At 43.3% G+C, this 20,257-nt stretch overlaps 1 protein-coding gene and 1 long non-coding RNA gene across 3 annotated transcripts in view; both read right to left on the bottom strand.

Moving 5' to 3' along the window:
* Positions 1 to 168: 168 nt before the first annotated feature.
* ankrd13b (ankyrin repeat domain 13B) overlaps positions 169 to 20,257 on the bottom strand; it is a 42,130-nt gene continuing 22,041 nt past the window's right edge. For both annotated transcript variants that reach the window (XM_013266847.3, XM_013266848.3), the window contains exons 5-16: positions 19,989 to 20,034; positions 19,608 to 19,751; positions 18,543 to 18,783; positions 15,943 to 16,009; positions 15,114 to 15,195; positions 12,608 to 12,672; positions 11,517 to 11,653; positions 10,470 to 10,627; positions 10,023 to 10,211; positions 7,802 to 7,965; positions 4,110 to 4,186; positions 169 to 1,923 (exon numbers count right to left, since the gene is read on the bottom strand). In XM_013266847.3, the coding sequence (XP_013122301.1) occupies positions 1,722 to 1,923; positions 4,110 to 4,186; positions 7,802 to 7,965; positions 10,023 to 10,211; positions 10,470 to 10,627; positions 11,517 to 11,653; positions 12,608 to 12,672; positions 15,114 to 15,195; positions 15,943 to 16,009; positions 18,543 to 18,783; positions 19,608 to 19,751; positions 19,989 to 20,034 (1,572 nt within the window). In that variant the 3' untranslated portion in view covers positions 169 to 1,721. The remainder of the gene's footprint in view (positions 1,924 to 4,109; positions 4,187 to 7,801; positions 7,966 to 10,022; positions 10,212 to 10,469; positions 10,628 to 11,516; positions 11,654 to 12,607; positions 12,673 to 15,113; positions 15,196 to 15,942; positions 16,010 to 18,542; positions 18,784 to 19,607; positions 19,752 to 19,988; positions 20,035 to 20,257) is intronic.
* On the bottom strand, positions 17,246 to 18,114 carry LOC112842092 (uncharacterized). Its single transcript, XR_003213718.1, has 2 exons — positions 17,505 to 18,114; positions 17,246 to 17,381 (listed from the first exon to the last, which is right to left on the bottom strand). It is a non-coding gene; the product is annotated as an uncharacterized LOC112842092 (long non-coding RNA).

Below are 20,257 nucleotides of genomic sequence, written 5' to 3'. Positions count from 1 at the left end.
CGTGTGAAATAAATTGCTTTTGTCACCATCCTCCACTGGAGAGGACCGCGGAAACGAACTTAACAGTGGAAGAACTGTAGCGCGCGCGTGTGTGTGTGTGGGGGGGGGTGTCAAGGGATTTACAGAGCATTTGAAAAGCTTAAGAAAAAACATCAAATAACACACTTGTACATTGCTCTCCAAAAAAAAAAAGATTTTCCTTTATTTAAATCATGTCAATTCACTTCCCAGCATACGTCATGAAAACACCGTCCTTTTTTAATGTTTTGCAACATTTTTTCAAAAAGTAAAAAACAAAAGGAGCATTTTTTTACTTCTTAACCCAACCGGGCAAGCTTAGAACCATGAATTACAGAAGGAAAAGAGAAGGTGGTATCCTCAGTTTGTGCTGATACTGGAGTGTGAAAGTTTTACATTTCTCACTTTATTTAAAAAAAGAGAGCATAAGGTGTCCCTGCTCTCGTCATCCTCCACACAAAAACAAGTCCCTCAGAGCTCATCTACATTTGCACCCTGCCAATTTCTAAGAAAACATTTGAGGGGTGATTTTACACTGGGTTTTAGTTTCCAGCTTTTTAAAAAAAAAATTTGCTTAGTGAAACTTGCCGTAGGTCGCAAAAGACCCCCGCCCCTTCCACTGGATACAGACCATGCTGAAATATTAGAATGCACAGAAACACACGCACAAAAAAACAAAAACAAACAACCATCAGCTCATGTAAGGTGAGAAAAAGCAAATTTACAGAGAAAACTCTTCTCTAACCCACGATCCACACACAAACCTTTATTCCTCTTACTGTTTTTATTAATAAATGCTCTACTTCACATACAGTATAGTTAGTACACACCTAGTGTTCATCTGGGAGTCTCATCATTACTATGCTCCTTGCAAAGCCCAGCGTCAAGGTTTAAAACTAAACCCCGGCCTGGGTTTCTTTTTTTGTTTTAAACTTTGTGCTCGAACTGAAACACCCATTAACAGTCATATATGTGCTTCACCCACAAGTACAGTACATCTGGATTTTGTGCAAATCAAAAAAAAAAAAAAGAGAAGAAGAAGAAACACATTAGTCCATCATTTTAAAAATTTTCATTAAAAACTGAGGAAGTCTGATTATTTGTCGGCCTTTAAATGAGGAAGGCGTTCTCCATGCCGCTGCGCTCTTCAACGCAGTCAGGACTGAAAACCACACGCGCTCAGTGATGACGGGAGCGTGGGGTGAGTGTGCATTAGGTGCTGGAGCAGTGAGTTGGCCTGACACACTACATTTAGGGGAACCATTTAGTTGACCTTATTGACCTTCTGTGCGTTGAGCTGGTTTGTTTTAAACGCACACGCACGCACAGACAAACATGCACGCTTGCAACCCCCCCCCCAGAAATCATTCATTCGAGGTGGAGTTCCTGTTAAACTGTACCGGATGTGTCGTTGGTTGTAAACTGGCACTGGTCGAGGAAGTGCCGATGTGGCAGAAGAGAGACGAGGCGTGCGTCCATCTCTGGCTGCGTGAAGCCGGGGAGACGTAACCACCTCATGGCTTCACGGGAAAAGGGTCTGGCTGAGGCGAGGGGAGAGACGGCCAGGTCAGATGTTACCTCTAAGATGGTTTTCTTTTTAAATTTCACTGGACACTTCTGCCCTTTTCCTCCCACCTCCCTCAGTCCAGACCCCCACCCTGGCAGGCCCGCCTGGTTCAGAGGGAGGGTGTGGGGTGAGGGGCTCATTTCTCCATGAGTGACAGCTGGATGATGCGCTGCAGCTCCTCTTCCTCCTGCTGCTGCCGAAGCTCCGCCTCCTGTTGCTCCCGGGCTGAGATCTCCATGGCGATGCGCAGCTGCTCGTCGTAGCTGCAGGTGGTCGGCTTCTTCTTGGAGGGGGTGGAGCAAAGGCTGGTGGGGGGGCGGGGCTTGTGCTGGGGGGTGCTGCGTACAGGGGCGAGGAAACACGGGTTTAAAAACCTCCTCAGTGGGCAAGTAGGCATCATTCATAATAAGGATAAGTCAGTAATGCTTTCACTGTGAGTCACAAGGCATTAATAATGAATGAGGTCTGGGTTGCCAGGTTATGAGAATCTCCTCTGATTGCTGTTTATCTTTTCATCGTGACACTTTGTCTTTTAATCTAACGCTCCACCGGAACTTAAACCTGGATCTGTCTCGTCCTGATTCCATTTATTACCGTCTGTCATTCTGCAGATTTGATGAACGGTGGGAGAAAGCTATTATCGACTCACTTTAGCTGCAGACTACATCGTGGAGTCTTAGTAAACGCTTTATTTAAAAAGAAGTTGTGACAAAGGCTTCAGAAGAGACACAGCGAGACATGCGATCCCATAACTGTGCTCAGTTCATCACGAAATACTAAAAAAAACCAAACTTTTTACCACAGACTGTCCATAAAAGATGGACACAGAAAGCCTGGAGTCAAGCATTTTAGCTATCACTGTTTTTTTTCCCAGCTAAGTCATTTTGAGGACACTACACACTTGTCAATTGACTCTCTGCACGGGGCCCAGAGTCTCTCTGTGGAAATGGATCATGAGGTCGATCCTCTGGGGAGAGGAGACGGTTTCCCTAAATTTAGTTTAATAGTCAAGCATTTCTCTCTGCAACCCCAATGCCAAAAAAAGCATCAAATAAAATACAATTTGGGACTCTGACATGAAAATCTCACAGACACTAACATTATTTACAGTGGAACACAGAAAACATGTCAAACAGTTAAACATTTTATTGCTTTAGAAAAAGTATTAGCTCATGTGAAACTTGATGCCCCCACAGCAACACATCTCAAAAAAGAAGAAGTAAGTGATGCTAAAAAGAAACAGCTGGAGGGACGTTTTGCAACTGATTAGTTTAACTGGGTAACAGGTCAGTAAGATGACTAGGTATAAAAAGACAGGCAGCGTTTCTCACGAGTAAAGACGTTCACCAATTTGCCAAAATTCTGGATAAGGCAGAAAAGCAGTACTGGCCCGTAATTTTGGGCCCTCAGGCAGCACTGCATTAAAACAGGCATGATTCTGTTGTGGAAAACACTGCATGGCCTCAGGAACACTTCCAGAAATCACCGTGAGAACAGCTCACTGTGCCCTTTAGAAATGAAACTTATGGTTAAGTTCATCAAGGATGATCCGCCTGCTTTCCTGGGTTTCTGACTGCTGGTCTGTTATTTACATCACTTCCTCTTTCCCACGCTGTCAAACTCGATGCCGACAGTGCTGCTCTAGTGACCGGTCCCACTTCCACTGAGCCAATCTGCCTCCACTCTGCTGAGATGTTAGCTTATTTTTTTCCATATCTGACATATTTTCTGTGTTCTACTGTAAAATTTGGGTTTATGAGATTGCATTCTGTTCTTATTTTTACAGCTTTGCAACTTTCTCTTGGTGTCGGTCTATAGGTCCAACACTTTCTCCTCAGGTTATAATTTTGGCTCGAGTAAACACTGCTACAGCAAGACTTGGGGGGGAGGCGGTGAAAAAGAGAATAGGACAGTCTGTGCATCCAACCACTCATCTGCAAACAGGGAAGGCACCCAGAGAGAGAAACGCTGTCTAAAGATAACAGAGGCTAAAGTCAACTACAGCACTGTCAACTGAGAAAGCAGGAAACTCTCTCAACTCTCTCATCCTCCCACCAACACCCCCTCTCTGCAAACACACACACACACACACACACACACACACACACACACAGTGGAGCTCAGATAGCAGATAGGAGAGGGGGAGAATAGCAGGATGGATAAGAGAATAGAGCAGGGAATGGGACAGGAATACAGGATGTAAGTCAAGTATGGGAGGAAAGAACCACAGGAAAAAAAAATTCACAGAGGAGTGCGAGACACTGAAGATTAACAACACATAAGAGAGCTGAGAGGAAGTCAGAGACAATGCGGTGGAGGGATGGCAGGATATAATCGCCTTCATCCTGACACTCAAGGAGATTTATGCGGGGGCTTTTTTCCCCTCGCTGCTGACAACGAAAGTCCCGCTCTCTTTAATTCACTGACGCTTTCTAACAAAGTCCCCGATAACAAAGAGCTTTAACTCAAACACGTGGGTGTCATTAAAAATCCCCCAAAATAAAACAAAGACTTTCATTCTGACCTCTCGACACGACTCGGGTCGCAGGACAGAGGGTGAGTCCCCGGCTTGCTGTTGGTCAGCGCCTCCCAGATGGTCACCTGGGCACACAAAAGAGAAGGCGGCACAGGAAGTCAGTGAAGGAGCGCTGCAGGAAGCGGTGCATGGAAAACAAATTTATCCTCGTTCCCTGTAGGCGGCTTCCTGTTAACGTATGGTAGGGACACAGCCAGCTGCCTTGGTCGTAAACTAAATGATCGATCCTGGCTGAGGTCCTACTCAAGTCCACGCACAGTTTTAATGCTACCACTGAATAATAAAGATGAGAAGCACTTGTTAAATATTAGGCTTCACATAAAATACATGCACACATGCCATATATAAGCATATATTAATAAATAAACCATCATAATCATCAGAGATTTGAAACTTGAGCTCTCAGCTGGTTTCTGCATTCTTACCTAATCTTGAGGATTTCTCCTTAAAATCTGGTTTTAATACCTTAAACGCTCTATTTCCTGCTTCCTGTGACACCCCTCCCTCTCAGCCTGAGTTTAATCATTTTCCTGCACCTGGAGGCCGACTGGTCAGAGAGGTGTCATCAGGATATGACGTGTCTTGAGTAACTCGGGCCTTGTTCTAGTTTGTTTTAGTATTTTGCCTCTGTGCACCACCACAGCGGAAGTGTTGGAATCAATCAACATGTCACTGAAGTGCAGATCATTTCATCGTAGAATTCAGACACAACTGTCTTCTTGGGCATGGCGCAACTGTAGCTTGCTTTCACCAGTGTATGAATGTGAGAGTGAATGAATAGTGGTATTGTAAAGTGCTTTGAGGGGTCCCGAAAAGCGCTATATAAATGCAATCCATTATTATTATTATTATTATTATTAATTCAAGAGGTTTTACATAAATTTTGCATTGATCATTTGGGAATTACATAATTTTTATACAAACTCCCCCATTTTTGGAGGCCTGAAACTAACTGGACAAGCTAAAATAATGTGAAATATATATTATACTTAATACTTGGATGCAAGGCTTTTACTGCAACGACCTTCAGCTGCTGCTTGTTTGTGGGTCTTCCTGCATTCGGTTTTGCTATTAATAAATGAAAACCATGTTGTGTTGAGTTGCGATCAGGTGACTAACTCGACCATTAAAGAACATCCCATTTCTTTGCCTTGAGAAACTCTCGGGTCGCTTTTGGGTCATCATCATCCATCAGTTTTGCAGCATGTGGCTGGATCTGAGCGCTGTACACTTCACAATTCAACCTGCTGCTTTTAACAGTCACATTGTCTGCACTTCTAACCCCTCCCACTCCACCCCTTCACACCCACCCAAAATAAAAGAAGAAGAAAAAAAGAAAGATTAAATGTCAATATTTGGAGCTGAATGCAATTACACTTTACTTTTTGCTGTTTAAGTCAGAACTGGGCATGGTGGTGCAGTGGTTAGCACTGTCGCCTCACACTTAGAAAACTCTGGATTTAAACCCCTGGTTGGCTCGGGCCTTTCTGTTCACCGTGTGAACACATCTCTTTGTCCGTTGCTGCTTTTTGGTGAAAAAAACAAAACACTGCTAATCATCAAATGTGGGGATAGGGTAAAACAAGGAAATCTCCGAGGCTTTAACTTTAAATAGACTTTCAAGTTTCAAATTCAGCTTCACACTGTCACAGAAATATATGGAAGCTGTGAACAAAAGCGTTTCTTTTAGAAGATGACAGGATACAGTGTAAGCTAGATTTGTACAGCAGTGAATTCTGTAAAACACGGCGTGTCGGCGGTGCGATCCTTTAACACCTGTCCTGCTTCGGTATTAGAGCAGTAATTAAAAGTGTCACCTTTCTCGGCAGCGCAGCGGTGGAAGCGCTCGGTACAGCAGGCTGCTGGAGACGAGAGCACAAACTGCAGCACAAAACCTAAGCCGCAACCGTGCCCTTGCCTCCTCTGCTCCTTCCTCTTGTGTATTTCAGCTAAGAAAACTCAGAGGATGTTCTCTGACCTGTCTCACAGAGCCTATTTATACCTCACTTTCTGTAACGTCTGGAAGAAGGCCAAGGGCTATCAGGACCGAGGATCTCTGGGATTTTAAACCGCGCCGATCCTGAGGCAGTGTGCGCCACACATCAGAGCCAATTTATTCTACTTACTGATTTTACTTCAGCACTGATTGTTTTTTTATTTTCAAAACAGCTCACTTTTTCCCTACTTCACCGAGTATATTTGTCTGGTCTTGCTTGACTTATGGTTAAATTTATTGCTGCCATTTGCGCTGTATATTTCAAAAGCAGGGAGAATACTTTCCACATTTGCTACCTGTGCCTGTTCATAGAAATATACACACAGATATGTCATACTCTGCTGCCATTAATTACAGTAACGCGTCAGCACCATATTAGTATGGAAAAGCCGCTTCTCCACCGTCTACTGTTTAAACAGACACAGAATTTGTGTGACATATCAGATTTAACATGTTTGAAACACATAACAAGATACATTGCAAAACATCAGTTTGCGTTTTGGCGAACCTTTCATGAGAGCATGAGAGTTATTTTCTATTGTTTCATCTGGACAGAATCTCTCTGCAGCAGAGATGCACCTCACAGGCTGCTAAAGATATACATGCACACAAGTGCTTCTTAATGCAAATGTCTCATCAGCCGATCACATGGTCGCAACTGAATTTGGGCAGACACGGCCGAGATGATCCACTGAAGTTTAAATTGAGCATTAGAATGAGGAAGAAAGATGATTTAAGGAACTTTAAATGTGTCATTGTTGATGGTGTGAGACATGCTGGTCTGAGCGTTTCAGAAACTGCTCATCTGCTGGGATTTTCCCACACAAACATCTCTGCTGTTTAAAGAGAATGGTCTGAGATTTGGGTAAAAATGCCTTGTTTATGTCCCGACTGCTTTGAGCTAGCTGATTGAACAGCACCAAAGGACACAGAAGAGCATCTCTGAACACACAGTACTGGACAACAATGGCTCCAGCTACTCATGGTGCAATGGTGTAGGGTACACTTTTTGAGCCCTTAGTACAATTTGGGCAACCCAATGATAGAGAACAATAAGAATTTATGGTACATGAATTTGAGCATCTCATATGAATAAAATTTTTTACTGTTTTGTATAAATTAACAAATTATGAACTTGTGAGGAATGTCAGTCATCCGGTGTGTTCATAACGTGCAACTGCACTGCCTAAGCATCATCCATTAGCTAGTCTGTGGGCTTGATTTAAACAGATATATGTTCAGCTCATCCACAGTGTAGCATTTCCAGTATGCTGACACAGGTTCTTTCACTATGTGTAGGCTACAATCAGCTGCTCTTTATAGGATGCGGGGAATACACTCCAACCTCTACAGCACCATCAGAAATGATGAAGTGTAAGATTCATTTTTTAGGAAGCTAACCTTAGCTTCCAACCTGATGATGACTGCCAATGTAACTGTCAAAAAAGCCAGCTAGACTAAGAGTCTTCAGTTAGAAATAGGAGCCCTCCTGTAGTCTAGTTTTGTCTCAGGGGCAATTTGCTTTTTAAATGACTATGCTATCTGGATCATTGCTAACTGTGCATGTGTAGCCTGAGCTAAACGTATGAAGCAGTTTGATTTAGCTAATAGCCAGTTAAGCACTGATTTAAGCTGTCTGCAGAAGAGAAAAGATGATCTCTCAAGAGTTTCACATTGAAGCCACCTGATCGTATTCGGAGCCAGCCTCCAGCAGGCTCTGCTGTATGGCAAACTGCAGCAGATCCTCCTCCTCCTCCCTCATGCTGTCTCTCTGTTTGCCTCCTAGCATGGTGTATCCAGGTGGGGCCTCAAACACACACGGGGGAATCTCGCTGGCTCGACAGGACACTGCAGCACACAGGGGGGGAAGGCAAAGGGCAAGAGATGGGAAGGAGTGTTATCTGGCAGTAAAGGAGGCTAAAGGAGAGGAGCGGAAAAAGAAAAACACAAGAGGTTTTTTTTCTGAGTAAAAGAAAGCACGAGGAGACTTAAACCCCTGAATTAACAGATATTGCACAAATTTATAAGTGTCAGCCTGTCACTCAGCAGAGGTTTGGGAGAAAGCAGACAAATCTGATAGGTAACAGTTCATATTTGCAGATTTACATTTGTCACCTAATGAGGCAAAACCTCAGTCTATTGACCCAAAGCCTGTAATAAATTGTACTTTGTATAAGTCGTAGTTCCCTTTTTCCAAAGGTCTTTCAGTTTTTCTTTGGCTGCATTTTCACTCATTTTGCACCGGACTATTTTCAGAGACATTAGCCACTAAATATTCACCAATGAATCATTCAAACTCAAAAACTCAAAGTATGAACCAGTGTTGTGTCTACACATAACAGTCAATAAGAACTAATTTTATATTGTAACATTAGACACTTTGTTACTAGGAGACTGGTCTCAGTGGGAAGAAAAAGCTGAGGTATGCTAAATTACACTTAGAATCAGTGGCAACAGGTCTTATGGAGTGATGAACCCACATTTGAAATGTTTGCTTCAAATCATCATCAGTATGTATGAAAAAGATCGGGAAAGAGGTATAGCACATCTGTAAAACATGGTGGAGCCTCTGTCATAATCTGGAGATTCATTTCAGTCATGTTGGGATTCTTTCAAAAAGCATTTGACTGGCATAGCCTCATTTTTTTTCAGCATGAAGGTGATCCCAAACACACTTCCAATGCAGTAAAATCATACCTGGGTAGAAAAACACACAATGGAACACTGTTGATCATACACTGGCCTCCCAAAGCCCAGACCTCAACGTTACTGACAGAGTGTGGGATCATCTTCACAGAAAAGAGCTTTAAATGTCCGGCAAGAAGCCTGGAGAACTATTCCTGAAGACTACGTAAAGAAACCTTCCTAAGAGAGTTCAGGCTGTGTTGAAGAATAAAGGTGGTCACAGCAAATATTGACTTTGAAGTTTGTTGGAATTGTAAAAACTCTGTTGTCCTTTTCGTGCACGTGTCCATGCAAATCGCTGCACCTACTTCCCATTTTCCTAGAAACATATCAAGGCATGAGGATTGCCTCAAGACCTTTGCACAGTAATGTGTATTTGCTGAAATTTCCAAAGTGTATAATTAGAGTATTTGTAATTAACACCCAGCAAACACTGGTTAGTCAGAGGTGTTGTATCCCATTGCCAGAAATAGCAAAGTACAGGCAGGCGGTTTCTATGTCAGATGCATTGGACTGGATGTTTTTTTAGGTTCAAAGTCAGGAGTGTGGCTGTATTAGTCACCACTGCTGTTTGCCTTACGCAGCAGGAGTATAACTCACAGCTTCTGGGTTGGAACAATGAAGCCAATGCATACACGCCTGAAAACCTGCACTCTATCTAAAGGCCACCAGATGGCGACAGCTGTGGTTGCAAAAAAAACGTCCACTACTATAGAAGTTTAAGCGAAAACAGCTTTGTGCCCTGACCTCTGGAAACACTTTCCTGATGAGTTTATGGGTTCAGTCACTTGTTTTCGATCATATTGAATAAAAAACTAAATGCTCATCTAGAAGACATCTAAAGGAGACTCGAGAGAGTTGCGTCATGGTAGTTACATCCATTTTATATGCTGTCCAATAAAGCTACAGACATTAAAGTAAAATATGTCTCTATGCAGATAAACCAATGACTTTAGTTTGTTATGATCTTTAAATCTGATAACTTGCTGCAGGATTACATGTTCTGCTGCAGGGATACCTGCAGCACGCAGGGGTGTGTCTAAAAGGGGGCATGTGGTGTACTTGCCTCAATTTAGTTCAACGATTTGGTGACAATATTTTGCAGACTTACATTATTAACATAAAATATACATATAATAAATTACACTGATGTTTAAAAAGAATATAACATTTTTTTGTGGACCAGTAAAAGAAAAAGCTTCTACAGCTGAGGCGCTTACTGGTGGAACTAGAGCTGGAGACGCTGGAGGAGTCGCTGCCCGGAGAAGGGGTGTCTGTCCTCGGGGTGTCCCTCTGTCTTTCGCCCTCCACCACCACTTCGTTGTCAGCACGGACACCGGCTCCCTCCTCACAGCCATTCAGGTTACTAAAGGTGATCCTGGCATTCAGGATGTGGTAAAGAGGGATCTCTGCAAGGACAGGAGAGAAATTTCACCCCCATCCTCCAATAACACACATGTCCTTTATATCAATTATTCTGTTTTTATGATTGATACATCTTATAAGTAATTTGGTCATTTTTTGACATCCTTTCTCTACATGTCTTAACTTTCCATTAATCTTTGTGTCCATTTTCCAACCTTTCCATAACTGCGCCCTCCCCCTTTATTTAAACAGCCAACATCTTAGCCCCCTCCCATCATCCGTCTCAATCTCGCAGCGCTCACCAATCTTGACAGGGAAGCCAGGCGGCAAACGCAGAGTGATGAAGTCACGCAGCTTAGCGAACAGGGCGTTCGAGATCGCCATGAGATCGATGATAGGCACCACTTGTTCTGCCAGGGAAAGAGGGTGGGACTCACACAGCCACAACTTAGCTTTAAACCTGGGAACAAGCACACATATGGGAAAAGAAAGAAGGCAGGAAGAAAGAGTTAATTAATAAATATAAGCAAATACATTTCTGACTAAAGCATAATTGAAGCAATTTATGCTCTTGCTCAGACAGTTAAATGTTTGCCTGGAGGAAGCTGCACAAAGACATTGATCACATCAGCTAACAGTGGCTGTCCACAAGCTGCTGAGTCGTTCTCAAACCGAGGCCGATCGATTCTCATATTCTAATTTGTCCAATGAATGAACACAAGATTGAGAGGCAGCTCTACAACCTCAGACCTGTCGTCCTCCCGATGTCCAGCAACTTTTCATTACCCGCTGAAGAATGATGGTACTGGAAATGTCCGAAAGACCCAAAACACAGAGCAACAACCCGGATTTGTGGGCAGCGGAATAACATCAGCTATGTTGCAAAAACACCTGAACACTCATTCAACAGATCATTCTTTTATTTGCTTTTACTTTCCTCATTGAGTTCATATTTTCACTTCTTTTGATTTTTGCTCTTTCTCCCTGAGCGACACAGAAAGCCTTCTTTCATTTGTTTTGTTCCATTTGTTAATACGCTGGAGCGAAGATGATGTGCCATGAGTCATCGAGCCAGAGCTGAGTGATCGACTGCAGAAACCCACTAATTGCTCGACTCTCCACTAGCTTTGTAAAAACCTGAGTGTTTGTCTGCCGCCGTCATCTGACTGCCTTTCACCTCAGAAGCTCGGCGGTCAGCTGCTGCGGACGGACGATTTTCCTCTGGGCTCTTCTCTGTCCATCATTTTGTCAGCTCTGACAACGACTCTGCGACTCAGGGCGACTGTGCTCTACGCATGGCTGAATGTTTGGTTTGTTTTTTTGTTTCTTTTTCCGTGGGCATGTGTCACCTCTGTGTCTTGGTTGTGAGCTGGCACGGGTGGCCGATATCCCTCTGAGTGGTCGTCGAGCTGGGGTTGAAGTATTCCTCAGCGGTCAGCGCGGCGGGGTTCGTCACCACGGGGGACGACATCTGGGTCACCAGAGCCTGGGCAAAGTAAGGCGTGAATAACATGAATTTACAAAAAAAAGATCCAGCTATAACATGTCGCCATATTAAAGATAGTGAAGCTTTTACAGCTGTAGAGAAACGACTCTGTTCACGGGAATGCAAAGGACTATTAATCAATACCAGAGGCTTTTCAGACTCACTTTCTCTGCTATTCTCTGCTCTGTAGAGATTTCAAGGCTTTCCTTTTACCTACTGGCATTTTTTAACAACTCTTTGAAGGAGTCGAGCTCAAGCCAGAAGTTGTGAAAAAATTGATAAAGCGGTTTCTTATTTCACTATTCATCATTACAGCGGCTGGTTCGCTGCATTAATAACTATCTCGGTGTGACGCATGACTAAACCTGTCAAAAGTAGGAACCCCCATTCCTGCTACGGGCCACCAAAGAGTTGTGAAACAGAAGACAGAGTGCCTCTTTAAAGTTTACGGTTTGGCAAAATAGACGATTTTGCTTTGCAGGTCTTTGCAGTGCGAAGCCACAAGCTCAGGATACATTCATTGTCTGTGCACCAATTTTATCTGTTGCCCAAAATAACTTAATGGCAAATTCAATTTTTTTTTTTGGGTGTGTGTGTGTGTGTGTGTGGATGATGATGTGCAGAGGCGACAGCGAGAGGAAGCGAGTGAAGAGCCAGAATACAGAAATAGGAGAAGCAGGGAGGTATGAGTCATGGGTGCTCGGCAGCAGAAACAAATTAAAAAAACATAATCAATATCTGAGAGCGGTTTGGAGCCTCTGCTGTTGACACGGTCGACTCGACAGTCGGGATTCATACACTGCCTGACCATCCAAAGAGGAGGCGATCGAGTTGCGGGCGGGGTAACGCTAACACGAGAAGGTGGGAAATTTCCCTGAAAACAGCGATGACAGTCACAGTGCTGATTGCCGTTTATGTTTCACGTGACGACGTACAAATCGAGTGTGTGCTCACCCCGTTATTAGGCCCCATGTGCTGTTCTGCAATCCCGAGGAAGTTCTGCAGTGGAGTCTTCCCACCTGCTCGGACACACAGCAGCAGCAACAAGTAAAAAAAATGCACTTATATAATCACAGTACATCCATACAAAATACATGCTGTCCTGTTTGTTTTACACATTTACTTGAGATTACTGCACAGCCCTCTGTGTGGGCTCATTTATCGCCGCTGCAGTTGTCCACAGTGTCATTTTGCTCTATAATGCTCTGCTCAGGATGCATTATTGCATTACATGAAGCTTTCTGTAATGCACTCTTATCTACTAGGAGCCAGCACGAGCCAAACCAAGGCGAACCAACTTAATTGAATAGAAGCAAAAAAGGCATTCTAGTCTAAATATCAGCAGATCTCACAGCAGAACCTGATACGTGAGTAATTACGGACTACAGCTGGACAACGAGAAGCCCTTAATCTCAACATTGTTCTTACTTTTCCTACTTCCACCTCCTGACTTGACCTTTTCCTGCTCTGAGGCTCTCTCACCCTGCTATGCTATAGTTCATTAAATCATAGACATATCCCCCCCCCCTCATAAAAAAGTTCAATTCTTTATCTCATCCCTGTAAGATGCCAGTTTAATAGCACTTCTTCAAGACGCCGATTTTAGTGCTCCAATAAAAAAGAGAGCGAGGGCATCACTTGTGGAGATATGTCACCGTCATTATTATGGGAAACAGGCACAGCAGTAATGGGAGAAAAAAAATCACATTTGTCACACAAATCAAAAGATAATACAGGAATCTTGAGAATATTTGAGGTCTTAACAGCTAATTCCTGCTACGGGACCACATGAGGCATTCGCTCATCACCCAAAATCCAGTCCAAGTCATGACATTCAACATGCTTGTCAAACTTTAAAGCGCATTTATTGTAGATGTCTGCGTTCCCTTTTCCCCACTCTATTGTCATCTCAGACTGGCCCTGTCAGCATGTGGGGTGAAGTGGAATCATCTTTTTTTGGCTTAGGAAGGTTCCTAACTGGGTGAAATGACCTGGTGTCCACATGGCACCCTCTTCTATATACTGGCACCTAATTTAGCCGTTTTCTGCAGAGACTCAACACTGGCATCTTACAATGGATTTAGAAAAGTTGTTCATTATCATCCCAAACTATAGACTGGGTCAAAATAATTTGTTTTCCTCCGAGAGTGTTTGCAGCCCACACACTGTCGGTGAGCTTGTTCACACTGCACTTTGGGCAGGAGTGGCACTTATTTCCACATCACCTGGACTTGCAAATGAGGTCACTTCATTTTCGGTGGTGGTGACTAAGAAAACCCTGTTTTGAGCTGTATCGTTTCCATGACATCACTGAGTGCTCCGAGACATCACACAGGTGGAAACTTGTCCCTCTCCTGACTAACTATTGAGGAAACAGTGCTTCAAAAATGATGAGTGACGCACCAAATAACCTTTTCAGTTACCCATACACAGGCAACTTTTTATGATTACATGGGTTTAAAAAAATGTTCTATTATTTTACATTTTATTTACATAGTTAAACAACTAAATAAGGTGTAAAAATCTAAATTAATTCTAGTTCTAATGGTTCGAGTCCCATCTACTTTAAAAAGCTGTATAATGCAAAATACCTAAAGTGAAATCTGCAATCAGAAACTCCAGGATCCTTCTCCTCACAGTAATGAACTGAATGTGAAAATTAGACATCGAGGGGTTTAAAAGATCCACAGTGGAGAAACTCAAAAGCTGCTTTTCATTTAGATCTGAGCACCAAAAAAAAGTGAGCAGCTTGATAGTGTGTGGTTTGGATGTGGTGGTGCGGTTTGTCTTTATCAAACCAGAAACTGAATAAGTACTAAAAGCAGAGCAAAGGTCCATCACTGTATTGTGGTTTTTAAAGCACTGATCTACATTTCAGCCTTTGGTCATCTAATCTGTCTACAGCTGCTGATGATACAGTGTGTGCCTCTCCTAGGATATATAGATAGCACTTGGGTTTTTTTTTTTAATAGCGTTAACAAAATGATGAAAAGTAGCTCAAGGAAAAGGGCAAATGGACCGAGTCACTCATTCAGGAGTCGGTGTAGCGTCTCTGAGAACACTTTCCTCGTGCATATTAGCAGAGCGCAGATGGGGATTGTGACCTGGGAGAGAGGAGCTCTCTCAGAAGAGCTCGTGATGGTTGATCCTGGCTGACAGCGACGGTCCAGGGAGAGAGGGAGACCTGCTAATCCTGTTTGATTTATGATGTGAACCAGAAAATGAGACGGAGCCACCGAGAGAACTTTACGGGCTGTTAGCCGCAGCCTCGGGGTGATCTCATCGAGCTCAGGTGAGAGGGATTAGTCATCGGTGACTCTTCTATCGGACATGTCTCGGCACTTGGACTGCGGGTTACAACCGCGCGGAGGACGTAATGGAGAAATTCAGCTGCAGGGGAACAAATACAACCCCACCTGAGTGGTCGGAGGCGTGACGACATCCCGATGAAGTGACTTACCTTTTATCTTGTTCTTGTTCTGGTCTGACAGATGGTCGGTTCTGGTCCTGGTAATCAGCTCAACATTGGATGCTGCATACACCTGAAAGAGGAAGACACATAACTCCTTTTTTCTGTCCACGCACACTTTACCGCCTCATAACTGTAGCAATAATTCTAAAAACAACCATACAAGCTATAAAGCAAAACCAAAACCCTTAAAGCCGTGATTTTTGTGCACCCTAGTTGCTAGTCTGCAGTCCGACTAGTCCACAGCAAAATGCAAGAATTCCTCAACAGTGACCATAAAAATCAGGTGCTTATTAAATATTGAGCAGGCTGCTGATACTGAGTTTACACTCACTACACACGACTGAAATAAAGAATTAAAAGCTTCCAGAGGTGGAGCAGTTCTGTATGCTTTGTCTGTTTATGTTTGCGACTCTAAATCAATGAAGCAGAAAATAGATGCTTCCCAGACAGCAGTATTTTACTGTAGAGCCCATCTGAAGGGCTTTTAAACCCACCAGTGACAGATGGCCCAGTAGTCTGACACTTGCCTCCCATCGATCCCTCGAGGGGGACAAAGAAAACAAATGGGGTCAAGGTAACAAGGTAATGTATTATTTTTTTTAACTTGATTTGAGAGGCCATCTGGTGTTTTAGGTGCTGCTGAATCTTGATTGATGGGGGGTTTTTTTAAAGCAAGAAATAACTCTGGATTTTATTCATTCAGGAAATGAAATCCTTCAAGTTAAGTGAACTTGCATGAAATATCAAACTGAATATCAAATATCAAACGGTGGCTGGGCTTTCTCTGGACAGTGCGAGAGATAAGCGAGCCGCTTACCTTTGCTTCATATCCATTCACCGTCTCGGTCTTCTCGCTCCTCCATCCCAGGATGCCCGTCTTGTTCCTGCAACACAGTTTCAGCACATCCCAGGTCATCTCTCAAAGCCATAATAAAGCAGTGTTGGGTTACATCTAAGCTCAAGGACACAGTACCCTGGAGAGGAAGCTCAAAAAAACAAGAGGAATCCTGAAAACACTGTCCTTGTTTGTCACCAGTGAAGACGAGCAGTTCAGTGTGCAATTAGCAAGCCTGCCAGAAGTCAGCGAGCCATATTGCATCTTTGTGATTTATTCGTGCCTCAAAGCACAAAAACTCACTTTTCAAGGATGGTTATTCCATTCATTTCAGCTCTTACGTTTATTAGTGAAACAATATCAGATTTATTTATTTTTTTATTTTATCAATGACATTTGGGAGAATTCTCCTGAGGGTTGTTGCTCAAAAGGCTGTCACGCCTGTCTCCCATCCTACTTTGTTTAGAATTTTTGTCAACAATAAATGTTGTTGGCTGTTTGGATCTTATCTGTAGATAAGCTGTTATAATTATCAAAAGATTTAGTTTAATGGAAAATATTGGCAATCACAAGCCTGAACTGTACTTTGCAAAATGTTAGCATGCTAAATGGTATAGACAAGGCAAGAACTAAGGAGCAGCAGACAGTATAACACATAAAATGTGTTATACTGTCTGCTGTATAAAACTAGCATTATTGTGTTTAAGTACAACATCACAGACTGACTTGCAGCCTGTTGCTTTTTTGTCAACGATTCTTGGCCAATCAGATCCCAAGAGGACCAGCGCTAAACACGAATGCAAACGACCGCCAAGACATACGGTAATCACGGCATTACACCGCTTATCTTATATGTCCCCAACACCAAAGTAACAGAAAGATATGTCTTTCAAGCTAATATACAATATACATTTTATTGTGCATGCTATGTCCCCTTAGCAAGTGGCACATGAATTTGTCTCAATCAGGGAAAGTCTGTAGCCTAAGCATGCCGTTTCCTCTGTTAGCCAGCTGTCAAGGTCGTTGTCATGGGTTCCGAAAACTGTTCTACTTGTGAATCCAACTTTCAAAACAGTAAAACTGCAGCGCCGTATTTTTTGTGTGCAAAGTTGCGTAGAGACGTAATAACTCCAGAGCTTTGAGGTGTCCCTGTCTAGGATGCTTGACGAAGCGGTTTGCTGTAAAGCATCCCAAATACATTACTGGACAGGAATGCTGACAGAGCAAAATGCACAGAGGTGACACCGAGGTGCGAGATGATTACCCCACCCCACCAAACCACCAACCTCTCCTCGCTCACTTCTCGGAGTCATTCGTCTCTCGGTCTTCTTTCTCACTTTTAATCTGTTAACATTCACTTCCTGCCGCCGCTGCCTTTCCATCACTCGCCTATCTATCACCGTCTTCCTCTTTTTCCCCTCCTGCCACAAAAAAAGATCAAATATCTCTTTCTTCTGGCTTCTGTATTGTGCTTTCCCGCCCACAGCCTTGCTACCCATTCATCTTTCCCTCCATTTTTCTCATTGTGCGCCTTCCCCTCATACCTCCACATCCCACCGTTAGCTCTGTCCCTCGCTCTCATTCTTTTTTTGTTTCATCTCTTTACATTTTCTCTTCTCCATCCCTCTCTGTCCAAACAAAACTCCCTCTTCCGTTACTCCCGTCCTTTCCTCTCTGTCACATCAGTCTTATCTCTCCAACCGACCAGAATAGGATGAGTTTTGTCCTCCATGACCCCCCCCCGCCTCCTGCCAGCTCGGTCCACTTCTCCCTCTCTTCTCTCCACCTTATGTCCGGCCTGTCTCTTGTCCAAGTCTTTTTGTCTTTTCCCACCACTGCATTTTACTTGTTTTACAGGCGCCCTCAGCTCGATTCAGGCAGCCAGAAGCTAATTTGTTCCTCCACATCAAGCGTAGTCCTGCAAATTTATTTGGGCGCTTTTTGCCTTTTGAGGTTACACAGAGACAGAAAGGATGAAGAAGCGAGTAGTTAAATTAAAATACAATGATTACTATTGACCCAGTGTGACTGCGACTGAATTACAAGACAGCTGCTGGTATTTGAACATTGTTTTTACTTCTTTCAAAAGCTCTACAGTCTTACTTTAAACTACAGTGGGATTTTAGAAAAACTATTTTAGTGCACTTTTGCGATAGGAACATATTCCCAGATTTTCGGATACAATATTCCAAAAATATGTGCTCTTCAATGAAATTTAACAGTTTGTTCTATGCGACTCTTTCTTGTGTCCATTTCCTCCCACTGCTGCAGCTTTGGTTTGTATTTTCCTACACTTTGTGAAATGCATTTTGACAGCCACCAGAGAACGTGCCTGAACTTGTTCCACTCAGCTGTGGGTTGCAGTGTAGGAGGCAGCAACAGAGAAACGCTGACAGAAATTCAACTCTAACAACAAAAGAGTGATTTTTCTCCACTGGGGAAAAAAACAAAACAAAGCAAAAGAAAAAAAAAAAAGAACAGCAGATTAATGGAGCAAGTCCTGTGGCTGAGCTAAAGCTATTTATTAGCTTTCATTTTTCACATCCTGTATATTTTCAGTACACAGCAGTATTTCTTCTGACCTCTCGAACGCGATGTTGCGAGTGTCCAGCTGCGTGGTCACCACTGGGGCAGACAGCCGGGCCGCTACCTGCTCGTCAGTGGGCTGCATTACTCCCAGAAGGCCCAACCCAGCTGTGGTGCTGCTGCAGGCACCACCCTTCCCCCTGCCCGGCGAGAGCGCTGTGAGCGATGACACGCACAAGGTCTCACAGAACACCAGCTGCCTGTCGTGGTCGACCTCCATCACCTCGGCGCTGGAGTCTGAGAGAAAGACGGGGAGAAAGTTGAGAGCTTTTCAGTGAGGTGAGGAAGTCCACAAGTCCGTGATGCTTAGACAGACAGACAGATAGAGCGATAGATAGATACCTGCCTGATACCAAGTCTATACAGGGCCAGTATTGCCGATACCAATATCAATACTGATACTTATAACTTATAAAGGGAGGTCATGTAGGGGAGACCTTTGTGTCATGATTTATGAGATAAATCATCATCAACAGTTCAGTGAGCTACGTACTGAACTTGGAGGATAGAAATAAGTATCAATCCTACTGTGCTACATACCAGTACCAACGCTGGTAAACACACTATCGATTATTGGATCGATCCCCCATCTCTACTTCCCACTACAGGAGATTTAAAGGATACAAACAAAAACAAGTTATGTACAAATGAGAAGAAATCTGACCTTATACTGGATTTAAGGTCAGATTTCCTCGTCTTGGTTTATGAGAATCATTTGAAATCAATACCAGCTTCATGCCTTTGTGATCAATAAAGCCACAGCAAGCAGCGAGTTAGCTTAGCTTAGCACAAAAACAGGAGGAAACAGCTAGCTTTGCTCTCTACTCATTTTGATATTAAACCGTGTTTGTTTCATTTATGCAAATAATTCTCAGCAAAAACGCAACGAAAGAAAAATTCAAATTGAATTGTGCTTTCGTTGTTCTCACGTCTCCCAGTTTCGTCTGTCTTTCACCTCCATTTTTAAATATCAGCACTAGTCAGTGTCATTTTCTTTGAATGCATTTTGACACACTGGGTGCACCTCACACAGAGCGAGCCAGTCCAGCTCAAACTCTCACCTTGTCCCTTGAAAATGAAGCTCCGGTTTCCTCTCTGCCAGGTCATCTGTTCAAATCCCATCAGGGTGGTGTCAACACGGAGACACTGACCACTCTTCCAAACTCTGTATGTGTCACTGGGGCAGATGCGAGACACCAGGGGCACTAAGGACGAACACAGACACTGTTTGACTCAAACTATGCCGAGCTAGGTCTCGGTTTTCTTTCTCGTATTTGAATATTTTTAATTCAAGCCATTCTAACTGACACATACTATACAAATGCTTTTCTGACATGCAACTGAAAACAGGTGTCTTTAGCCAAAGAGGCAGATAAAAGTATTAGATCTGACTGGTTGGTACTGGCTTTTACTGGATCATTGGACACAAGGACTGGACTCACCCCAGCTGGTAAACTCCCATTTCATCTCCACATAGAAGTCTTGGGCCTGCTTAGGGTGGAGGAGGAGGAGGAGAGCGGAGACAGAGAGAGAAAAGAATAAAAATGAGAAAACATTGAGCATCGATAAAGAGGAAGATACGGAGGGAGAGTTGTGGAGAGTGATGAAGTTAAAGATTAACAGACAGAGGGAGGAGAATACGATGTGCAGGAGGAGAGGGAAAAAAAGAAGTAAAGCAAATAAATGCAGCAGGGATGTCTGTGCCAAAGAT

Source organism: Oreochromis niloticus, linkage group LG14 (assembly GCF_001858045.2).
Source record: "Oreochromis niloticus isolate F11D_XX linkage group LG14, O_niloticus_UMD_NMBU, whole genome shotgun sequence".
Taxonomy (NCBI): domain Eukaryota; kingdom Metazoa; phylum Chordata; class Actinopteri; order Cichliformes; family Cichlidae; genus Oreochromis; species Oreochromis niloticus.
The sequence above is the reverse complement of the archived record's forward strand: the minus strand, read 5'-3'. Positions and strand labels throughout refer to the sequence as shown.